The sequence below is a fragment of the Mesoplodon densirostris genome, chromosome 16, assembly GCF_025265405.1.
Source record: "Mesoplodon densirostris isolate mMesDen1 chromosome 16, mMesDen1 primary haplotype, whole genome shotgun sequence".
Taxonomy (NCBI): domain Eukaryota; kingdom Metazoa; phylum Chordata; class Mammalia; order Artiodactyla; family Ziphiidae; genus Mesoplodon; species Mesoplodon densirostris.
This window is the reverse complement of record NC_082676.1, coordinates 24,157,661-24,173,886: the sequence shown is the minus strand read 5'-3', so window position 1 is coordinate 24,173,886 and position 16,226 is coordinate 24,157,661. Positions and strand designations below refer to the sequence as shown.

At 48.0% G+C, this 16,226-nt stretch overlaps 2 protein-coding genes across 3 annotated transcripts in view; both read right to left on the bottom strand.

The window, feature by feature from the left end:
• The window catches only part of LOC132476335 (ubiquinol-cytochrome-c reductase complex assembly factor 1), a 94,614-nt gene extending 93,159 nt beyond the window's left edge, over nucleotides 1-1,455 (bottom strand). For both annotated transcript variants that reach the window (XM_060078223.1, XM_060078224.1), the window contains exon 1: nucleotides 1,333-1,455. In XM_060078223.1, the coding sequence (XP_059934206.1) occupies nucleotides 1,333-1,356 (24 nt within the window). In that variant the 5' untranslated portion in view covers nucleotides 1,357-1,455. The remainder of the gene's footprint in view (nucleotides 1-1,332) is intronic.
• Nucleotides 1,456-12,116: 10,661 nt separating this feature from the next.
• Nucleotides 12,117-15,833, bottom strand: GDF5 (growth differentiation factor 5). The gene is made up of 2 exons (XM_060078555.1): nucleotides 15,209-15,833; nucleotides 12,117-12,991 (listed from the first exon to the last, which is right to left on the bottom strand). The coding sequence occupies exons 1-2, from the start codon at nucleotides 15,831-15,833 to the stop codon at nucleotides 12,117-12,119; spliced, it is 1,500 nt and encodes a 499-aa protein (XP_059934538.1).
• Nucleotides 15,834-16,226: the final 393 nt, after the last annotated feature.

Here is a 16,226-nt window from a genome sequence, read left to right as displayed (position 1 = left end):
ACAGCCAAAAAAATAATAATAATAAAAATAAATAAATATTTTTTTAAAAAACGAAACACTTAGGATGGAATTCCCTGGTGGTCCAGTGGTTAGGACTCTGCGCTTCCACTGCCAGGGGCCTGGGTTCGATTCCTGGCCAGGGAACTAAGATCCCACAAGCCGAGCACCATGACCAAAAAAACCCACTTAGGACATCCTAGTTGCCATTTCCTCAGCAGTCCTCAGATCTGAATCAGTTCCTGCCCTGGCATCAACAATTACTTCATCAAGTGACTTTCTGTAGGTTACAGGAGCTACTCTTCAAAAAAACTTTTACTACACAACAATAGAGGGCACTGCACTTTGCTAGGCTGACAAGGAATACAAGAAGTAAAATCACAGGCCGTGTATGCCACATATAAAAAGATTAGACACAAATATTTCTAATATCAGAACTCAAAAGAAAGCTAGAGGCAGGAATACACAGTGTCTGCTATGAAAAACAATCTCCTTGACCCAGTTTTTGAAAGACTTGATAAAATTATAAACTCTACTATCCCTCCATGATTAGGACCCAAGCTCTGTATCCTCCTAGTAACCCTTGTTCTCTTTAATTTCTATAAGTCAGAGTCGGCTAGAAGTTCAGGACTGAATCACAAGAGGTGCAGCAGCTTCCCATATGGCTGTTAATTAGTCGAGTAGTTCTTCATCACTTATTTCATTCCTTCAACAAATCTTTATTGAACACCTATGATGTGCGAGACACTGTGCTAGGCAGAGTGAAAACGACAGATATGACCCCAGTTCTCGTGCAGCTTTCACTCTAATAGCTTATAAGAGTATTCCACTTAACTACACAGTTAATAATTGATCTACTGATCTCTGAAACAAACCCAAAGAACCTCAGAATCCCAAAGACCTGCAGATTTACGTCCTCGCTTTGTCCATGGGGACTCTGAAGCCCAAAAGCGACTTGCCCAAGGTCACCCTGAGCGTTAGTGACAGAACAGGAACTAGAAGCCGGGTCTCCCGAAACTACAATCAGTGCCCCACGCGCTGCCTCTCTCCCTGAGGGGAAGGAGTCACAGGTGGTGACCAAGGAAAAGCAAGCTTCGTCAAATTTATATCTGACGTCAGTCTCACACCTTCTCCAAAGAGGGGGAAGCCAGGGCCAAAACGAGGGTCGGGGGAGGTGGGAACCTGCCTCAGTTTCCCCGCAGAGATGCGGCCGCGCAGCCTCGCTACCGCACAGGCTCCGCTCCTGCACTTCCGTCCAGTTGCTCCCGCCCCGCCCTCTCCGACTCCAACCCGGAGGCCCAGTGGGCGACAGCACAAAATTACTCCTTCACTCACAAGGACTCGCACCAGCAACGCCATCTTTCTCGACAACCATTTCCGGGTGAAAGGTGGGCTTCCGGCGTCCCCGCTGCCACCACCCCTCCACTAGGTTGTCTTTTCGCGGGCGGATACCCGGCAACGGCGGCGCAGGCGCACAGAGCTCTCTGCGCACACGAGCGCGCGCTTTCACCAATGTGCGCGAGGAGGCAGGGCCTGGGGCGCGGCCGGACGGTCGGGACGCGCGCGCACCTCCCGCTCTCTCTAGTCTCCGCCAGACACGTCACAGAGGCTCAAGTCATCGCAACACCTGTCCTCTTTGACCTCTGCCTCGGGCTTTTCATAGCTCTTTCATTAACCCACCTCACCCAGCCTCACTCTTCAGCACCACCTTGTCGGAGTCCCTCTTTCCCAGACTCTGTCCCCCACGAGGATTCCCCCTTTTTCACCGATGGTTGAAAAGAACAGAATCCTGGGAGAATCCTAGCACTTCAGGACTCCCTAAGGGACTTTCCTGGTGGTGGCAGTGGTTAAGAATCCACCTGCCAATGCAAGGGACGCAAGTTCAAGCCCTAGTCCTGGAAGATCCCACATGCCGCGGAGCAACTAAGCCCGTGCGCCACAACTACTGAGCCTGCGAGCCATAACTACTGAGCCCACGCACCTAGAGCCTGTGCTCCGCAACAAGAGAAGCCACTGCAATGCAAAGCCCATGCACTGCAATGAAGAGCAGCCCCTGCTCGCCGCAACTAGAGAAAGCCCGCACACAGCAATGAAGACCCAACCCAGCCAATTACTGGAAAAAAAAAGGACTCTCTAAAACGAGCCTGAGAAAGAGTAGGAGGAGGAACACAGGGCATGGCTGAGTTCTGAAATTCAGGGGAAGAGGGTGGTCGCATGCTGACCTGAGACCTGAAGAAGGAACTTTAGGGGTTTCTGGTTGGTGAGTTGTGATTGGGAGCATCTTTGAGTATTGATAGGAAATTATTATAAAGATGAAGATACAGAAGAAAGAATCAAGGACGCAAAGAGTTTCCACAGGAGGTTGGGAGACAATGGCCTTGGCTAGAAGACCTCCTGCATTCATCGTATCCCAAGAACAGTAGAGGAGAGAAGGTGTCAGTGCTCCTGGGGTGACTGGGAGCAGAAGGGCAGGGTGCTGAAGGACTCCCTTCCCTTTCATTCAGTCAACATAGTCCCACTGAATGGTCACTATGTGCCGGACACAAGACAGGTGTGGATACTGGCTTCCTGGAGCTCATAGACCTGGGGGTGGGGGGTGGGGAGGCTGGAGGTGCTGTGTCACAAAAGTCTAGTAAGCCGATGAAAAAAATAAAATAGTTAAAAGTTGTGGTAAGTGCTATGAAGGGAGCAACAAAGAGCCAAACTAGAGAATAACACGCGGGGACTTCCCTGGTGGCACAGTGGATAGGACCCTGCCCTCCCAATGCAGGGTGCCCAGGTTTGATCCCTGGTCAGGGAACTAGATCCCACATGCATGCCGCAACTAAGAGTTCACATGCCACAACTAAGGAGCCCGCCTGCAGCAACTAAGACCCAGCGCAACCAAATTAAAAATAATAATAATAGGGCTTCCCTGGTGGCGCAGTGGTTGAGAGTCCGCCTACCGATGCGGGGGACACGGGTTCGCACCCTAGTCCGGGAGGATCCCACATGCCGCAGAGCAGCTGGGCCCGTGAGCCATGGCCGCTGAGCCTGCGCGTCCAGAGCCGGTGCTCCACGACGGGAGAGGCCACAGTGGTGAGAGGCCCGCGTACGCAAAAAATAATAATAATAATAATAACAACAACAACATGGGAAGGAAACTACACTTTAGGAACTACCCTTTAGATGCTTTGCATTCAAATGGACAGCTTATGTGTTTGGTATTGAAAACAGTGGTGTAGCGCTCCCACACATAAGTTAGGACAAGTGGCATCACATATTAAAAAAGAGGATTTCCTGGCTTCCCTGGTGGCGCAGTGGTTAAGAATCCGCCTGCCAATGCAGGGAACATGGGTTCGATCCCTGGTCTGGGAAGATCCCACATGCCACGGAGCAACTAAGCCCGTGCGCCACAAGTACTGAGCCTGCGCTCTAGGACCCGTGAGCCACAACTACTGAAGACTGCGCACCTAGAGACCATGCTCTGCAACAAGAGAAGCCACTGCAATGAGAAGCCCATGCACCGCAACGAAGAGAAGTCCCCGCTCGTAGTCCCCGCTCGCCGCAACTAGAGAAAGCCCGCGCACAGCAACAAAGACCCAATGCAGCCAAATATAAATAAATAAATTGATTTTAAAGGGGGGGGCACTTCCCCTCCTACAGCTACTGAGCCTGTGCTCTAGAGCCCGCAAGCCACAACTACGGAGCCTGCGTGCCGCAACTACTGAAGCCTGAGAGCCTAGAGCCCGTGCTCCTCAACAAGAGAAGCCACAGCAACAAGTAGGCCGCGCACCACAACGAAGAGTAGCCCCCGCTCGCTGCAACTGGAGAAATCCCGCGGGCAGCAATGAAGACCCAATGCAGCCAAAAATAAATAAATAAATTTTTTTTTTTTAACTACCTATCTATAAAAAAAAGGGAGGGAGAAGAGCAATATTCTTGTTAATCAGATTCAAGAAGCAAATATGATACAAAAACTGTGCAAATTTAAGACCAAGTAAATAATTCACACAAGAAATGATGAACTAAGATGTTGGGGACAAGAGAAAAGATTGAGAAGATTGATATTTAATTTCCTTTCTGATGGCTTCTATTTTCTCTGTTAACTTGGCAGGAAAGTTTTTCTACTCAGAGGAAGGCAGATGGTATGAGATTATAGTTTAGAAGAAGGAGAAAGTTTAAAGTTTAACAGAGAATGAAAGAAAAAGGGGCCAGTGAAATATGGAGAATCTAGCTGAAGCTGGTAACTCTCCACTTTATAAATTTTAATTTATTGATTAATTTTAAATTAAAAAGTCATTTATGATTACACTGTATTTTCTAAAAATTAGCATGTTACAGATAAAGCTAAAGTCCCTTTTTACCATCACCTTGAATCCCAACCTTCCACCCTCTCTAAAATTGAATTTCCTTTCAGATCTTTTTTAATGCTTTCACATACATATACATGTTCCCTTAGAAAATATGTCTTTCTGGTTGGTGTGGGTTTTCTTTTTTTTCCTTTTTTTTTAAACTTAATTGACAGCATAGTTTTGTTTTATTTTGCAGCTTTCTTCTTTTTACTAGTTTCTTTTTAAAATTCTATATATGCTGCTTTATATAGATCCAGTTCATTTCCTTTTAACAGCTGTTCTATCATATGATATATATGGCATATAGTTTGTTTCTTTTTGTTGTTCTTATGATCAATGTTTCCATGAATATTCTTATACACTTAAGAGCAAAAATTTTAATGGCATCAATCTATTTCTGTGTGATTTTTCTTCAAAATCACTGGCTAGCTTGGGATTAGCAGAGGAGTTGATAGTTGGAGTCAATAAAGGATTGTTTTTCCAGGCCATGGAATAGATGTCATCAGTGCAAAGATGGTGATGATATTGTCAAGAAAAAGGTTCAAGGGCATTCCCTGGCAGTCCAGTGGTTAGGACTTGGTGCTTTCACTGCCGGGGGTCTGGGTTCAATCCCTGGTTGGGGAACTAAGATCCTGCAAGCCATGTGGTGCAGCAAAAAAAAAAAAAAAAAAAAGAAATGTGAATGAAATGAGAGAGTGACCCATGTAAATATCTTGGAAAAGAACATGCTGGGCAGAGAGAACACAAGTGCAAAGGTCCCAACATGAGAGAATGCTTGGTGTTTCCAAGGAAGAGAAAGGAGGTTATCATGGCCTAGAGCCAAATGAATAAGGAAGAGTATGGTAAGAGAAGAAGTTGACAACCTGGCCCTAGAGGCCAGATCATGGGGGAGCTTGTTGGCCATGGCAAAGACTTTGGATCCTATTCTAAGTATGTGCTAGTGTAACTGTAGAAAATCACTGGAAGGAAACACAAGAAACTGGTAATAGTGGTTATGGCAGTTGATTCTGAAGAAGAGGGCTGGGAGACTAGGAGGTTAGGTCTGGAAAGGAGACATATTTTTTTCACTATATATCCTTGTGCGTTGTTTGGAGTTTGTACTGTATCTATATAATTACCTTTAAAATTGAAAGAAAAGAGAATTCCCTGGTAGTCCAATGGTTAGGACTCTGAGCTTCCACTGCCAGGGGCCCGGGTTTGATCCCTGGTCAGTGAACTAAGATCTTGCAAGCAGTGCAGTGCGGCTGAAAAAATAATAATAATAAAATAAAATAAAATTGAAAGAAAAATATCCATATCACTCTCAAAACCTTATTCTGAAAAAAAAAATTTACTCATTGGTTTTATGGAAAATACAAAGAAGTAGAACTTGGTCCTTGCCCTCAGGCATATTACAGTTGTGGAGGTATAATACATATTCACAAAAATTTTAAAAGACAATGCAAAAGAATGAAGTTGGACTCCTATTTCACACCATACGGACAATTAACTCAAAATGGATCACAGATCCAAATATAAGAGCTAAACTATAAAGCTCTTAGAAGAAAACATAAGAGTAAATCTTTGTGACCTTGTTTTAGGCAAAGCCTTCTTAGATAAAACATCAAAAGTACAAATAACAGAAGAAAAAAATAGATAAATTGGACTACATAAAAATTTAAACTTTTATGTTGCAAAAGATACCATCAAGAAAGTGAAAAGGTATAGAATGGGAGAAAATATTTGTAAATCACATATCTGATAAGGGACTTGTATCCAGAATATTCAAAGAAGTCTACAACTCAGTAATTAAAAAAAAAAACACCCAGTCAAAAATGGGCAAAGGATTTGAATAGACATCTCTCCAAAGAAGATATACAAATGGTCAAGAAGCTAATGAAAAGATGATCAACATTATTAGTCATTAGGGAAATACACACACACACACACACACACACATACACACAATGAGATACCACTTCACACGCCCACTAGATGGCTATAATCAAGCAGACATGTAACACAAAGTGCTGACAAGGATGTGGAAAAACTGGATCCCTCATACATTGCTGTATGTATGATGTTTGGAAAACAGTCTGGTTGTTCCTAAAAATGATAAACATAGAGTTACTATATGGCCCAGTGATTCCATTCCTAGGTATATATTTAAGAGAAATTAAAACATATGCCCACGCAAAAAATTGTATATGTTTGTTCATCACAACATTATCCATAATAGCCAAAAACAACCTAAACATCCTTCAACTGATGAAATGGATAAATAAAATGTGATATATCCAGAAAATATATTATTTCTCAGCAATAACAAGGAATGAACTACTGATACACTACAATATGGCTGACCCTTGAAAACATTATGCTAAGTGAAAGAAGTGAATTACAAAAGGCTACATACACTATGAGTATGATTCCATTTCTATGAAGTGTCCAGCCACCCATTCCCATGGCCAATTCCTGAACCTCATCACCAGAATTGTTTTAATTATGAAAATTTTAATTTATGCCATTCTGGGTTCTCACCATCCTTTTTTTTTTTTTTTTTGGCCACACCATGCGGCTTGCAGGATCTTATTTCCCCGACCAGGGATCAAACCTGTGCCCCCTGCAGTGGAAGCACGGAGCCCTAACCCCTGGACAGCCAGGGAATTCCCTCACCATCCTACTCTTTAAGTGTCCATTCATTCCTAGCACACTTGTCATTTCTACCCCATTGAGACCTCCAGGCTTTTTATCTCTTCTCTTTGCACAGTAGTCTGTCAACCCTCTCATCTCTCTCCTTCTATCTAGCTCAGATCATACAGTCTGTCACTTTAACTGCTTATCTCTTGCAATATGACCCCCTTGCTCAAATGTCTTTCTATCCCTGCCCCCCCACCTGGAGAGACACCATGCCTGCATCAAGGTTATTGAGTACTATTGGAGAAAATCATGCAAGGAACATATTGGTACCATCAAATATGGATACCAACCTTTATTGCACTCAACTCTGACCCCCTTCTCCAAAACTACTGTTTATAACTGTATTAGATTCCTAGGACTTCCATAACAACAACAACAACAACAAAAAACAAGCCAGGTGGCATAAAACAATGGAAATCTATTGTCTCACAGTTCTGGAGATAAGAAGTCCAAAATCAAGGTGTTGACAAGGATCACGCTCTATCTGAAGGCTCTAGGGGAGGAGGATCTTTCCTTGTCTCTTCCTAGCTTCTGGTCATTGCCAGGAATCCTTGCTGTTTCTCGATTTTTTTAACTCCAGTCTCTGCCTCTGTCAGCACATGGACTTCTCCTTTTGTGCCTGTCTCTGTGTCCCTTCTCATCTTATAAGGACTCCACTCATACTGGATTAGGGCCCACCCTGATGACCTTTATCTTAACTTGATTACATCTGTGAAGATCCTTTTTCCAGACAAGGTTATATTCATAGGTTAGGGGCAAGGGGGTTGGACTTTAACATATTCTTTTGAGGGACACAATTCAACACATAACAGGAACCTGTTCCACGTTCCTTGACTGACCCCTTCTTACTGTCTCTGAACAGATAGCCTCACCTCCTGCTTCACAGAGAAAAAAGAAATTAGAAGCCATCAGAAGGAAACTCAACTTCCCACCACCAAACTAACAAACCTGCTTGTATAGTGTGCATTTATCCTTTCTTCTTTATATCATTTCAATGGAAGAATTGCCATTTTTCTTAGTTAAAGCTAATCTTGTAAGAGTTCTTCAAACTTGACGTGTCCAAAACTGACCTCATCATCTTCCTCTCAAAATCTGTCCTCCTTCTGTGTTCTCTCTTTTCATTGTTGTTGAATGGCACACCGTCTGCCCAGCTGCTCAAGCAAAAAAGCCACAGGATTCACCCTTGACTCTGCTTCTCCCTTATTCTCTCCAGCCCAACACTCCCCAAGTCCTGCTAAGAGAGCAGAACCACAGTTTCTTTGGGTTTGTACAGTATATGTCTATTAATAAAGCCCACACTTGTATTTGCACTTAGGCACCCACATTATATTCAGTTGATTCTACTGAGTTCACAGCTACCTACAACACTATCTCTTTCCCATCTGAAGTTGTGAAATCACACTTCATATCTTGTACTTGTATGGTTGGTTTCATGCATTCTGATGAATTTCCCCCCTGTTTTATTTCATTTCCTTTGATTCAGTCTACTACCTTACCATCTTAGTATCCTTTGGGATCTTTATTTTCTCATTCATTCATGCATGGAACTTGAAGGCATGATCATTGCAAGATAAGAGACTTATGTAAAGTGCTAAGAACAGTACCTGGCACATAATAAGCCCTCAATAAACATTGTAGTTTTTATTATTACCCCAACATTCAGAACAGTATTGGGCCATAGAAGACCCTCAATAAATATTTACTGGTTAATAAATGAATAGATGGATCAAAGATGGATGGAGTGAATGAATATCCCCTTTCCTGCATCCCAGGTCCATTAAATTTGATATTATTATCCCTCTTTTACAGTTAGAGAAACTAGAGGGGTTAAGTAACTTGCTCAAAGTCACTCAGCTGGAAAGTCGTGGAACTAGAACTGGAACCCAGATCTGCTTGACTCCTAAGCATATATGACTATTCTGCTTGACTCTGCTTCCTCACATTATATTCAGATCAAAAGAACTAATTGTGAAGTCAGAGGCTTCCCAAGGTTGTGTGTTCCAAGCCCTAGAACAGCTGATTCTCCAGCTTGTGGCTGGAGATGGGGATGTGGAAGAGGCCAAGAGATGGCATCAGAGCTTTGGGGGCCTCACTTCTCTCCTCTGCTATGGACCTCCCATTTTCCCTGCCCTAAACTACATGCTTAGCTATTTCTCCCTAGGAACTAACAATATTCTGTGTCCCCAAAGAGATACTTTAAGACCAGGGCGCCAAGCCCCGGGGAGATAATTCTACTACTTGCCAAGACTGGGGTCAGTGGAATTGGGGGTCCAGAAAAGTGGCAAGAATGATACAAAGAATACAGAGACCTGCAGGAGCCCTGCAGTTACCTCTCTGGATTGTTAGCTTTTCATCTGTAAAAATAGGAGAGCAGAGGGTAACATTCCTTGCCCTGCCTGCTTCACAAGACAGTTTGAGGCACAATAATGATAACAACTAACATTTGTTGAGTGCCACCTCTGTGCCAGCTACTGTGCTGAGTGTCTTTCCTATCCTCACAGTTAGCCTTATGAAATAGGTACATCGTTTACCTCCCCCGCCTTTTTTTTCACAAATGAGGAAATCAAGGTTCATGGAATTAGGCGACTTGCCCAAGGCCTCTAACTCTAAGTGACAAATCTTGAAATTTGAAACTGGGCTGCCTTTTGAGGCCAGCAGAGCTGTGAGACCACAGCTGAGAGAGTGTTTGTAAACTCTAAAGAACGATATAAGCCTTGAACCCTTTGGCGCGAGAATGCCCTGTACAAGTAGGCAGCCTGTTATGATTGGGACTGGAGGTGGGTGCCTGGTGGGGATAATTTTCCAAGGAGGCAGTTAGTTGAACAGATCGGATGGTTAGGATGGAAGGGCTGTTCCCACCCACAACGATCTGATTGGTTCCCCGTAGTCTGGGTAGGAAAGGGGGTCAGGTACAGAGTCTGAGTGGTTCTCTTGCAAAAGAGTGTTCCAGGACAGGTGGAGGTGGGAGAGGAAGCTCCTAGGGTATCAAGCTGGAGCCACAACATTCAATTCAATGCCTGAGCCTCAGCAGGAAGAGCACCGTGGTTGAGAGTCCTTGAAGCTCTCTGATAGGGATAAGGCAGGGAGAGCTCCAATCTGTCAGACTTTCCAAGAAACTGGGGACGTACAGCCCAGGAAATCAGTGCATGTAGGAGCCTGCCCCCCCCCATGACCCCTTGGTCCCCTGCCTCTCTGCCCTTGGGTCTCCAGCCACCCTGCTTCTACACTGCTCTCCCTGTGTCCACAGCCCACTGCTTGGCCTCCCCGGGCACCTCCCTTCCAAGCTCACTCTCCTCTCACATACACCAGAACTCTGTCTGCCATGCAGCTCCTTTGTTTACTTCCAGAGCTTGTGGGCCTGCCCCCAGCCAAACACAACGAAACTCGGCCAGGGACGGCTAGGCTCCAGGCTCAGGCTGGCCCCTCAGGGACAGGGAATGGCCTCCAAGCCAGGGAGGTAGCTCGAAGGTATGCTGTCCCCCACCCTGGGCTCTTGCTTCAGGTCCTGACAACCCAGGTTTCAGGCCTAGAGGGAAGAAACACAGGATCTGCCCAGAGCTGGGCAAGAAACCTTACTGTTGAAACAGCTTTGGCTAGGAGCCCTGGGAATCGAAGACCCAGCTGGAGAGAGATGGGGGAAATTTTGAGGCCCCCTGGGTGGGAAGCTGAGGCCTGGGCTCTCTGCTGCTGGTCCTCCCTTTCTTCAGCCAGGCAGAACCTGGTCCTGAGCCCTTGGAACAAGGACTCAGGTGCCCAAATTTCCCTACCAGAAGGCTGTATTCCCCTCCCAAGAGTTCATGTCTCGATCTTTCCCATAGGTTCTAGTGGAAAAGGGAAGTGGGCATTTAATCTGGGCCAAGGCCCAAGCAGGAATGTGTCTGGCATTGGTCCGTTTAAGGTCAGTAGGTCAGTGGGGAGGTTACTAATGTATAATTGTGTATTTGTATATGGTATGATATAAAGGGGAGGAGCTCCAGTTGTTTCTAGAGCTGGGGTGAAGGGGTGGAATGTGTGCCGAACTGGAGGGTAGCAGGTAAGATCAGATCACAGGTAAGATCATGTGAGGAACAGTGGTCAGTGACAGAAAAGAGATGCCCCAATAGGGGAAGAGGAGATCGTGGCAGCCCACGTTCCCCAGTGACAGGTGGAGGGCCCTTTAAATGGTGACCAGTTGATTCTGTGAGTATGACATGGGGATGAGAGGGGACAGAGCAGACACTGGTGAATGAAGTGGGGATGACTTTAGAGGAAATGAAATCCCCAATTTCCCTCCGATTTAAGGGATCCATTTTGGAGACAACAAACTTGACTAAGGAATGTCAAAAAGTAAACTTAACTCTGTTGCTATGCCTCAGTGGAATAGATGGAGCTCTGGAAGAAAACCAGGAATGGGGTTAGAGGTAGCGCTGGCCCCCGCTCAGCCTGTGCTCTCTGTCCCATTCTGCTTTGGGCAGCCCGCCTCCCCTCTCTGGGACAGTCATTCTTTGAAGGGTCACTGGGTCCCCTGGGGTAAATAAGAAATCTGCCACAGTTTTAGGCATGGTTTTGTTTTTTATCTCATCAATGTACATTTTAATCTAACAGTCTAAGAGCCTCACACTCCTCACCCCTGCCCAAACCCCTCCCCATCTTTCCCACCCCTGCCCAATCAGCATCCATCTGCCCCAGGGGCAGAAAGTCACCAAGCACAATGGTAATTCAAGGGGAAGGTGGCACCTGTGCCTCTCCCAAGGAGAGCCCTCCCTGGAGAGTCCAGAGGTCGAGAAGGTCCAGGTAAGGAGAGGTGGTGGGCTGAGTCTCATGGGAAAACAAGGCCTCCTGGGTCTCAGTCCCATTCAGAGTCTGTCTCCCTGGGCCTGTCCCTGCCAGTCAGAGCAGCAGAAGGGCAGAAATCCTCAGACAGGGGGACTTGTGGATAGAAAGAGACCTTCAGCCCAATTCCCACTCTGAGAGTGAGCAAGGCTGTTGAAATCCCCTTTCACGCAGGCTGTGTAGATGCTCCTGGCTGTAGCTTCCCGACCCCTCTGTGATTCCAAGAGTGCATGGAGGGGCTCTTGTGGCCAGCATCCTGGGATGTATCACCCAGGAAGACAGAGGCCAGTGCTGCTACCTGCAGCCACAAGACTCCACGACCATGTCCTCATACTGCTTATAGACCACGTTGTTGGCGGAGTCAATGAAGAGGATGCTGATGGGACTCAGCCGCGTGGGCACACAGCAGGTGGGTGGCGTGGACTCAGGGTCCATGGAGTTCATCAGGGTCTGGATAACTGCATGGTTCGTGGGCTCCAAGTGGGAGCGCAGGGGGAACTCGCATAGCCCCTCGCAGTGGAAGGCCTCGTACTCCAGGGGCGCGATAATCCAGTCGTCCCAGCCCATGTCCTTGAAGTTGACATGCAGCGCCTTCCGACTGCAGCGGGCCTTGGGGTTCTTGCTGGGCCGCTTGCCCTGACGCGTGGCCAGTGGGGCCCGCCGCTTTCGCCGCTGGCTGAACAGGTACTCATAGACGGTCTTATCATCTTGGCCAGAGCGGGCCTTAATCTCATTAAAGAACAGGTCCCGTTTCTTGGTGCGGCCAAACACCAGGAACAGGGCCTTCTCATGGACCTGCCGGGCAGCCCGGTCAAAGCCCAGGCCACGGAGGTCCACGGCCCGGCCCCGTTCCCAGGCCTCCAGCTCCAGGCACAGCTGGGCCGAGTTCTTAAAGTTTCGGAAGAGCTTCCAGATGTCGAACACCTCCCAGCCAGATCCATCCAGGCCTGGCATGGAACGCACATCCAGCAAGGCTGCCGGCTGTCGGCCGCTGGGGCAGCTGGACAGCTTCAGCTGGGCAGCTCGCCCACTGCCGGGGGCCACTGGCTTAGCTGTGTCCGAGGGCTTCTTCCGCAAGATCCGCAGCTCGGCCCCTAGTAGCCCATCCTTCTCCAGGGCGCTAATGTCAAACACGTACCTCTGCTTCCTGACCGCAGGACCTCGGTCATCTAGAGAGAACACCCATAAGTCATTCCCGGCAACCTCACCAAGGGAGCTGGTCACCTCAAGGCCTCAGGGGAGGACCACAGCTCTTCTCCCCTCGAGAGAATGTTCTTTAACCTCTTCCCCACTCTGACAGAGGGCAAGACCCAAATCACTGGGATCCTTTTTCAAAATAAGGGAGCTTCCTACACAGTCAACCAAGTAGGGTTGTTGATCTGTAGATGTGGCTGTAGTTGATTTGAGTGATTCTGGGTGTTTGTGTCAATGAGATGCATAGCAGAGGTCCATCAGCCTTAGAACTGCCTTCTACCTGTCCCTCTCCCATCTGTTATCCAATATGATTTCTCTTTGGTAAGATAAGTGGAATGGGCATTATAATGACCCCTGTTTTTCCAGGGGAGGAACCTGAGGCTCAGCGAAGCTAGTAGCTTGCTCATGGTCACCCATCTGGGAAAAAGCAGAGCTGGAAGTCCAGCCTAGAACTTTTTACACCCGATCCTGAGCTGCTTCTACTATACCATGCCTTAAAGAAGATCTTAGTGTTCTTGTTTTACGGATGAGGGACAGAGAGGGGGAGTGACTTGCCTAAAGTCACACAGCAAGTTAACGAAAAAGCTGGTCTATAAGCCAATTTTCCTGGCTTCCCAGTCTAATGATTTTGTTGTGTATGTTTCTTACGCTGCTGGGAACGTGAATGTGTGTGTGTGTGTGTGTGTGTGAATGACAGTTGGTGTGTGTGTGTATGTATGGTTCAGTTCACATGTGAGTATGAAGAGTAATGCCTATGTGAGTGACATGTTATATGCATGTATGATTGGGCTTGTGTGAATATTTGAAGGGTATGTATGTATATGTGTCTACATATATGTAAGAAGATTCCTTGTATATATGTAAGGTGTGTGTGCACGTGTGTACGCGTGTGTGTGATTCAGCATGTACGTATAAATATAAGGCTGTGTGTGTGTATAAGCAGCTCAGTAGTATGTCCGAATCAGCATGCCCTCCTTCCTAAATACCAATTTGCCACTGGGAAACATTCATAATATTGCTCTAGAAGGTGACTAATTAGGCCTTTAAACTCCCCATCTCCCCCCTCCAAGCCCCCTCAGAGCTGGGGGCACAGGGACTTATTTTATGATTCCCCAAGGGGTCACAGCTTGCTCTGGCTGGGCAGGCAGCCAGGCCACCTCCCCCAACCTCAGCCAGACCTGCTGCCTCTGTGCCTCCCCCGCCCTCTGTCATTCCCCCACTGGCCAGCTCTAATGAGGAGGCTCTTCCTCTCTCTGACCCTTCCCCCACCCTGCCAGCCAAAGTCCCAAGACTCCCAGAACCAGAACGTATGAGCTGCCAGCAACTCTAGCAATCAGGTCCACCTCCCTCTTCACACTTAGGGAGAAACTGAGGCCCTAGGAGGGGAAATGACTTGCTGAGATCACACAGCAAGTTGAGAGGAAAAGCCAAGACAGTGGGGTGGGGTGGGCAGAGGGAGACATGAGGGGAGCAGATCGCCTCCTGGGTTCATGATAAAAATGATGTGTGTTTAGGACAGGACAAAAAGTTTTCATATTTGAAGGGCTTTCAGAAATCACCCAATCCAACCTCCATAGGGTTGTACTGATGGGGAAACTGAGACCCCAAAGGGAGAAGGGGCTTTCCCAAGGTCACACGGTGAGTTAGACCCTCGGTCTGTTGTCCACCTTGCCCCACCTCGTATATCTAGAGGTTGTTCCAGAACTCCAGTATGCCTCGTTTACTGTCGTCACCTATCCTGTCCCCTCTGCCCCCCACAGCCCGAAGGCAAAGTGGGAGAACCACGGGTATCTGAGGTTAATTTCTCTCTCTGCCATCTGAGAAAACCTACAAACCCCTGCAGCCTGGAAAGTCTGGCCAATTCACATAAGCACAGAGCATGGCCTGGTAATCAAGAGTCTTAGAGGCTGGTCCCCAACTCTGCCACCAACAGGCAGGTCTTATCTCCTTCCCAGGCTTCAGTGACCCCCTCTGCACCTTGCAGGAATGGCACTTGATGATCCCCAGGTGCCCTCCAGGTCTGACACGCCAGCAGCCTGGGACCTGGAGTGTAGGAGGTAAGTCCCAGATGCCACCCAGGCCGGATGCACACACCGTCTCCCACCAGTGCAGTGGCGGGGCTCTGAGAGCCCCCTCCATGCACGCAGATGCCCCTCCCTCTGAGCCGTGCCCCTGCCCCCCCGCCCCCTCACCTTGCCCTTTGTCAATAAAGCTGGTGATGGTGTTGGCCAGGCCAGCCTCCGACTTCACGCTGCTGTTGCCTCCCTTTCTGTCAGCCTCGGACAGCGTCCGGTACAGCGAGAGCATGTATTCGTGGGGCGTGATGGGGGGCGGGCGGAATGGCTCCTTGGGCTCTCGAGGGGACCCAGGCTCCCTGGCCTTCTTCAGCAGGAAGGGGCTGGGGACAGATCCTGCCTTTGGTGGTGGCTTACCCCCAGGAAGCTGTCCTTTTGGGGTCACAGTCCGCGTTGCAGCCTGCCTTGTCTGGGGAGGGTGTCCTGGCTTGGGTTCAGGGCCACCCGATCTGGGGGGCAGCTTTTTGGGTTCATCCTTCTTGGGCTGTGTCAGGGCTCCTGTCTGCCCGGTGCCCCCCTTTGCCCTGGCATTGGTGGCCCCCCCACCGTAGCTGTGACCCCCCGGCCTGAAGATGTTCTGGGCCAGAAGGGGCCTCTCCTTGGCTTCTGCTTTGGCCAATCCTGGCCTGGCCCCCTGGGGTCTCTGGCCCAAGTCAGGGGCACCCAACACAGTGCAGATGAATTCCAGGTCCAGCCAAGCCAGGTGCCAAAGCAAGAAAGTGAGGACTTTGGGGAGTCTCATCCTCTGGCCAGCCGCTGAATGACACCAAAGAGAACAGTGGCAGCAGCGGAGGTGCCTCTGGTTTGGCAGGAAAAACCATGAAAAGAGTGGACCCTCAAAAGCAGCGGCAGCAGCAGTAGCAGCAGAAGGAAAGGCTTTCTCCTCAGTCTGAGGCTCTTGAAGTCTGCCGGGCGTGTGTCTGTATCCAGTCCCATAGTGGAAATGCTCTCGTATCCAGACGTGCACCGTCTCTAGTCAGCAGCTGAAAATAACTCGTTCTTGAAAGGAGAAAGCCGACCGCCCCCTTTCTCCTGCACAACTGACTGAGGGCTTGAAGGAGGCTTGTATAAGGCTGAGGGATTTTTCCAAGAAGGAAGAATGGCGTAATGCTGCCTGTGTGCTCCAGTTCTTTTT

What these genes read in the sequence shown, in the direction of transcription:
- GDF5 (XM_060078555.1), bottom strand. Translation starts at nt 15,833, where the DNA reads ATGAGACTCCCCAAAGTCCTCACTTTCTTGCTTTGGCACCTGGCTTGG. An exon ending in CTTTATTGACAAAGGGCAAG is followed by an intron (nt 12,992 to 15,208) that starts GTGAGGGGGCGG and finishes TGTTCTCTCTAG; the next exon opens with ATGACCGAGGTCCTGCGGTC.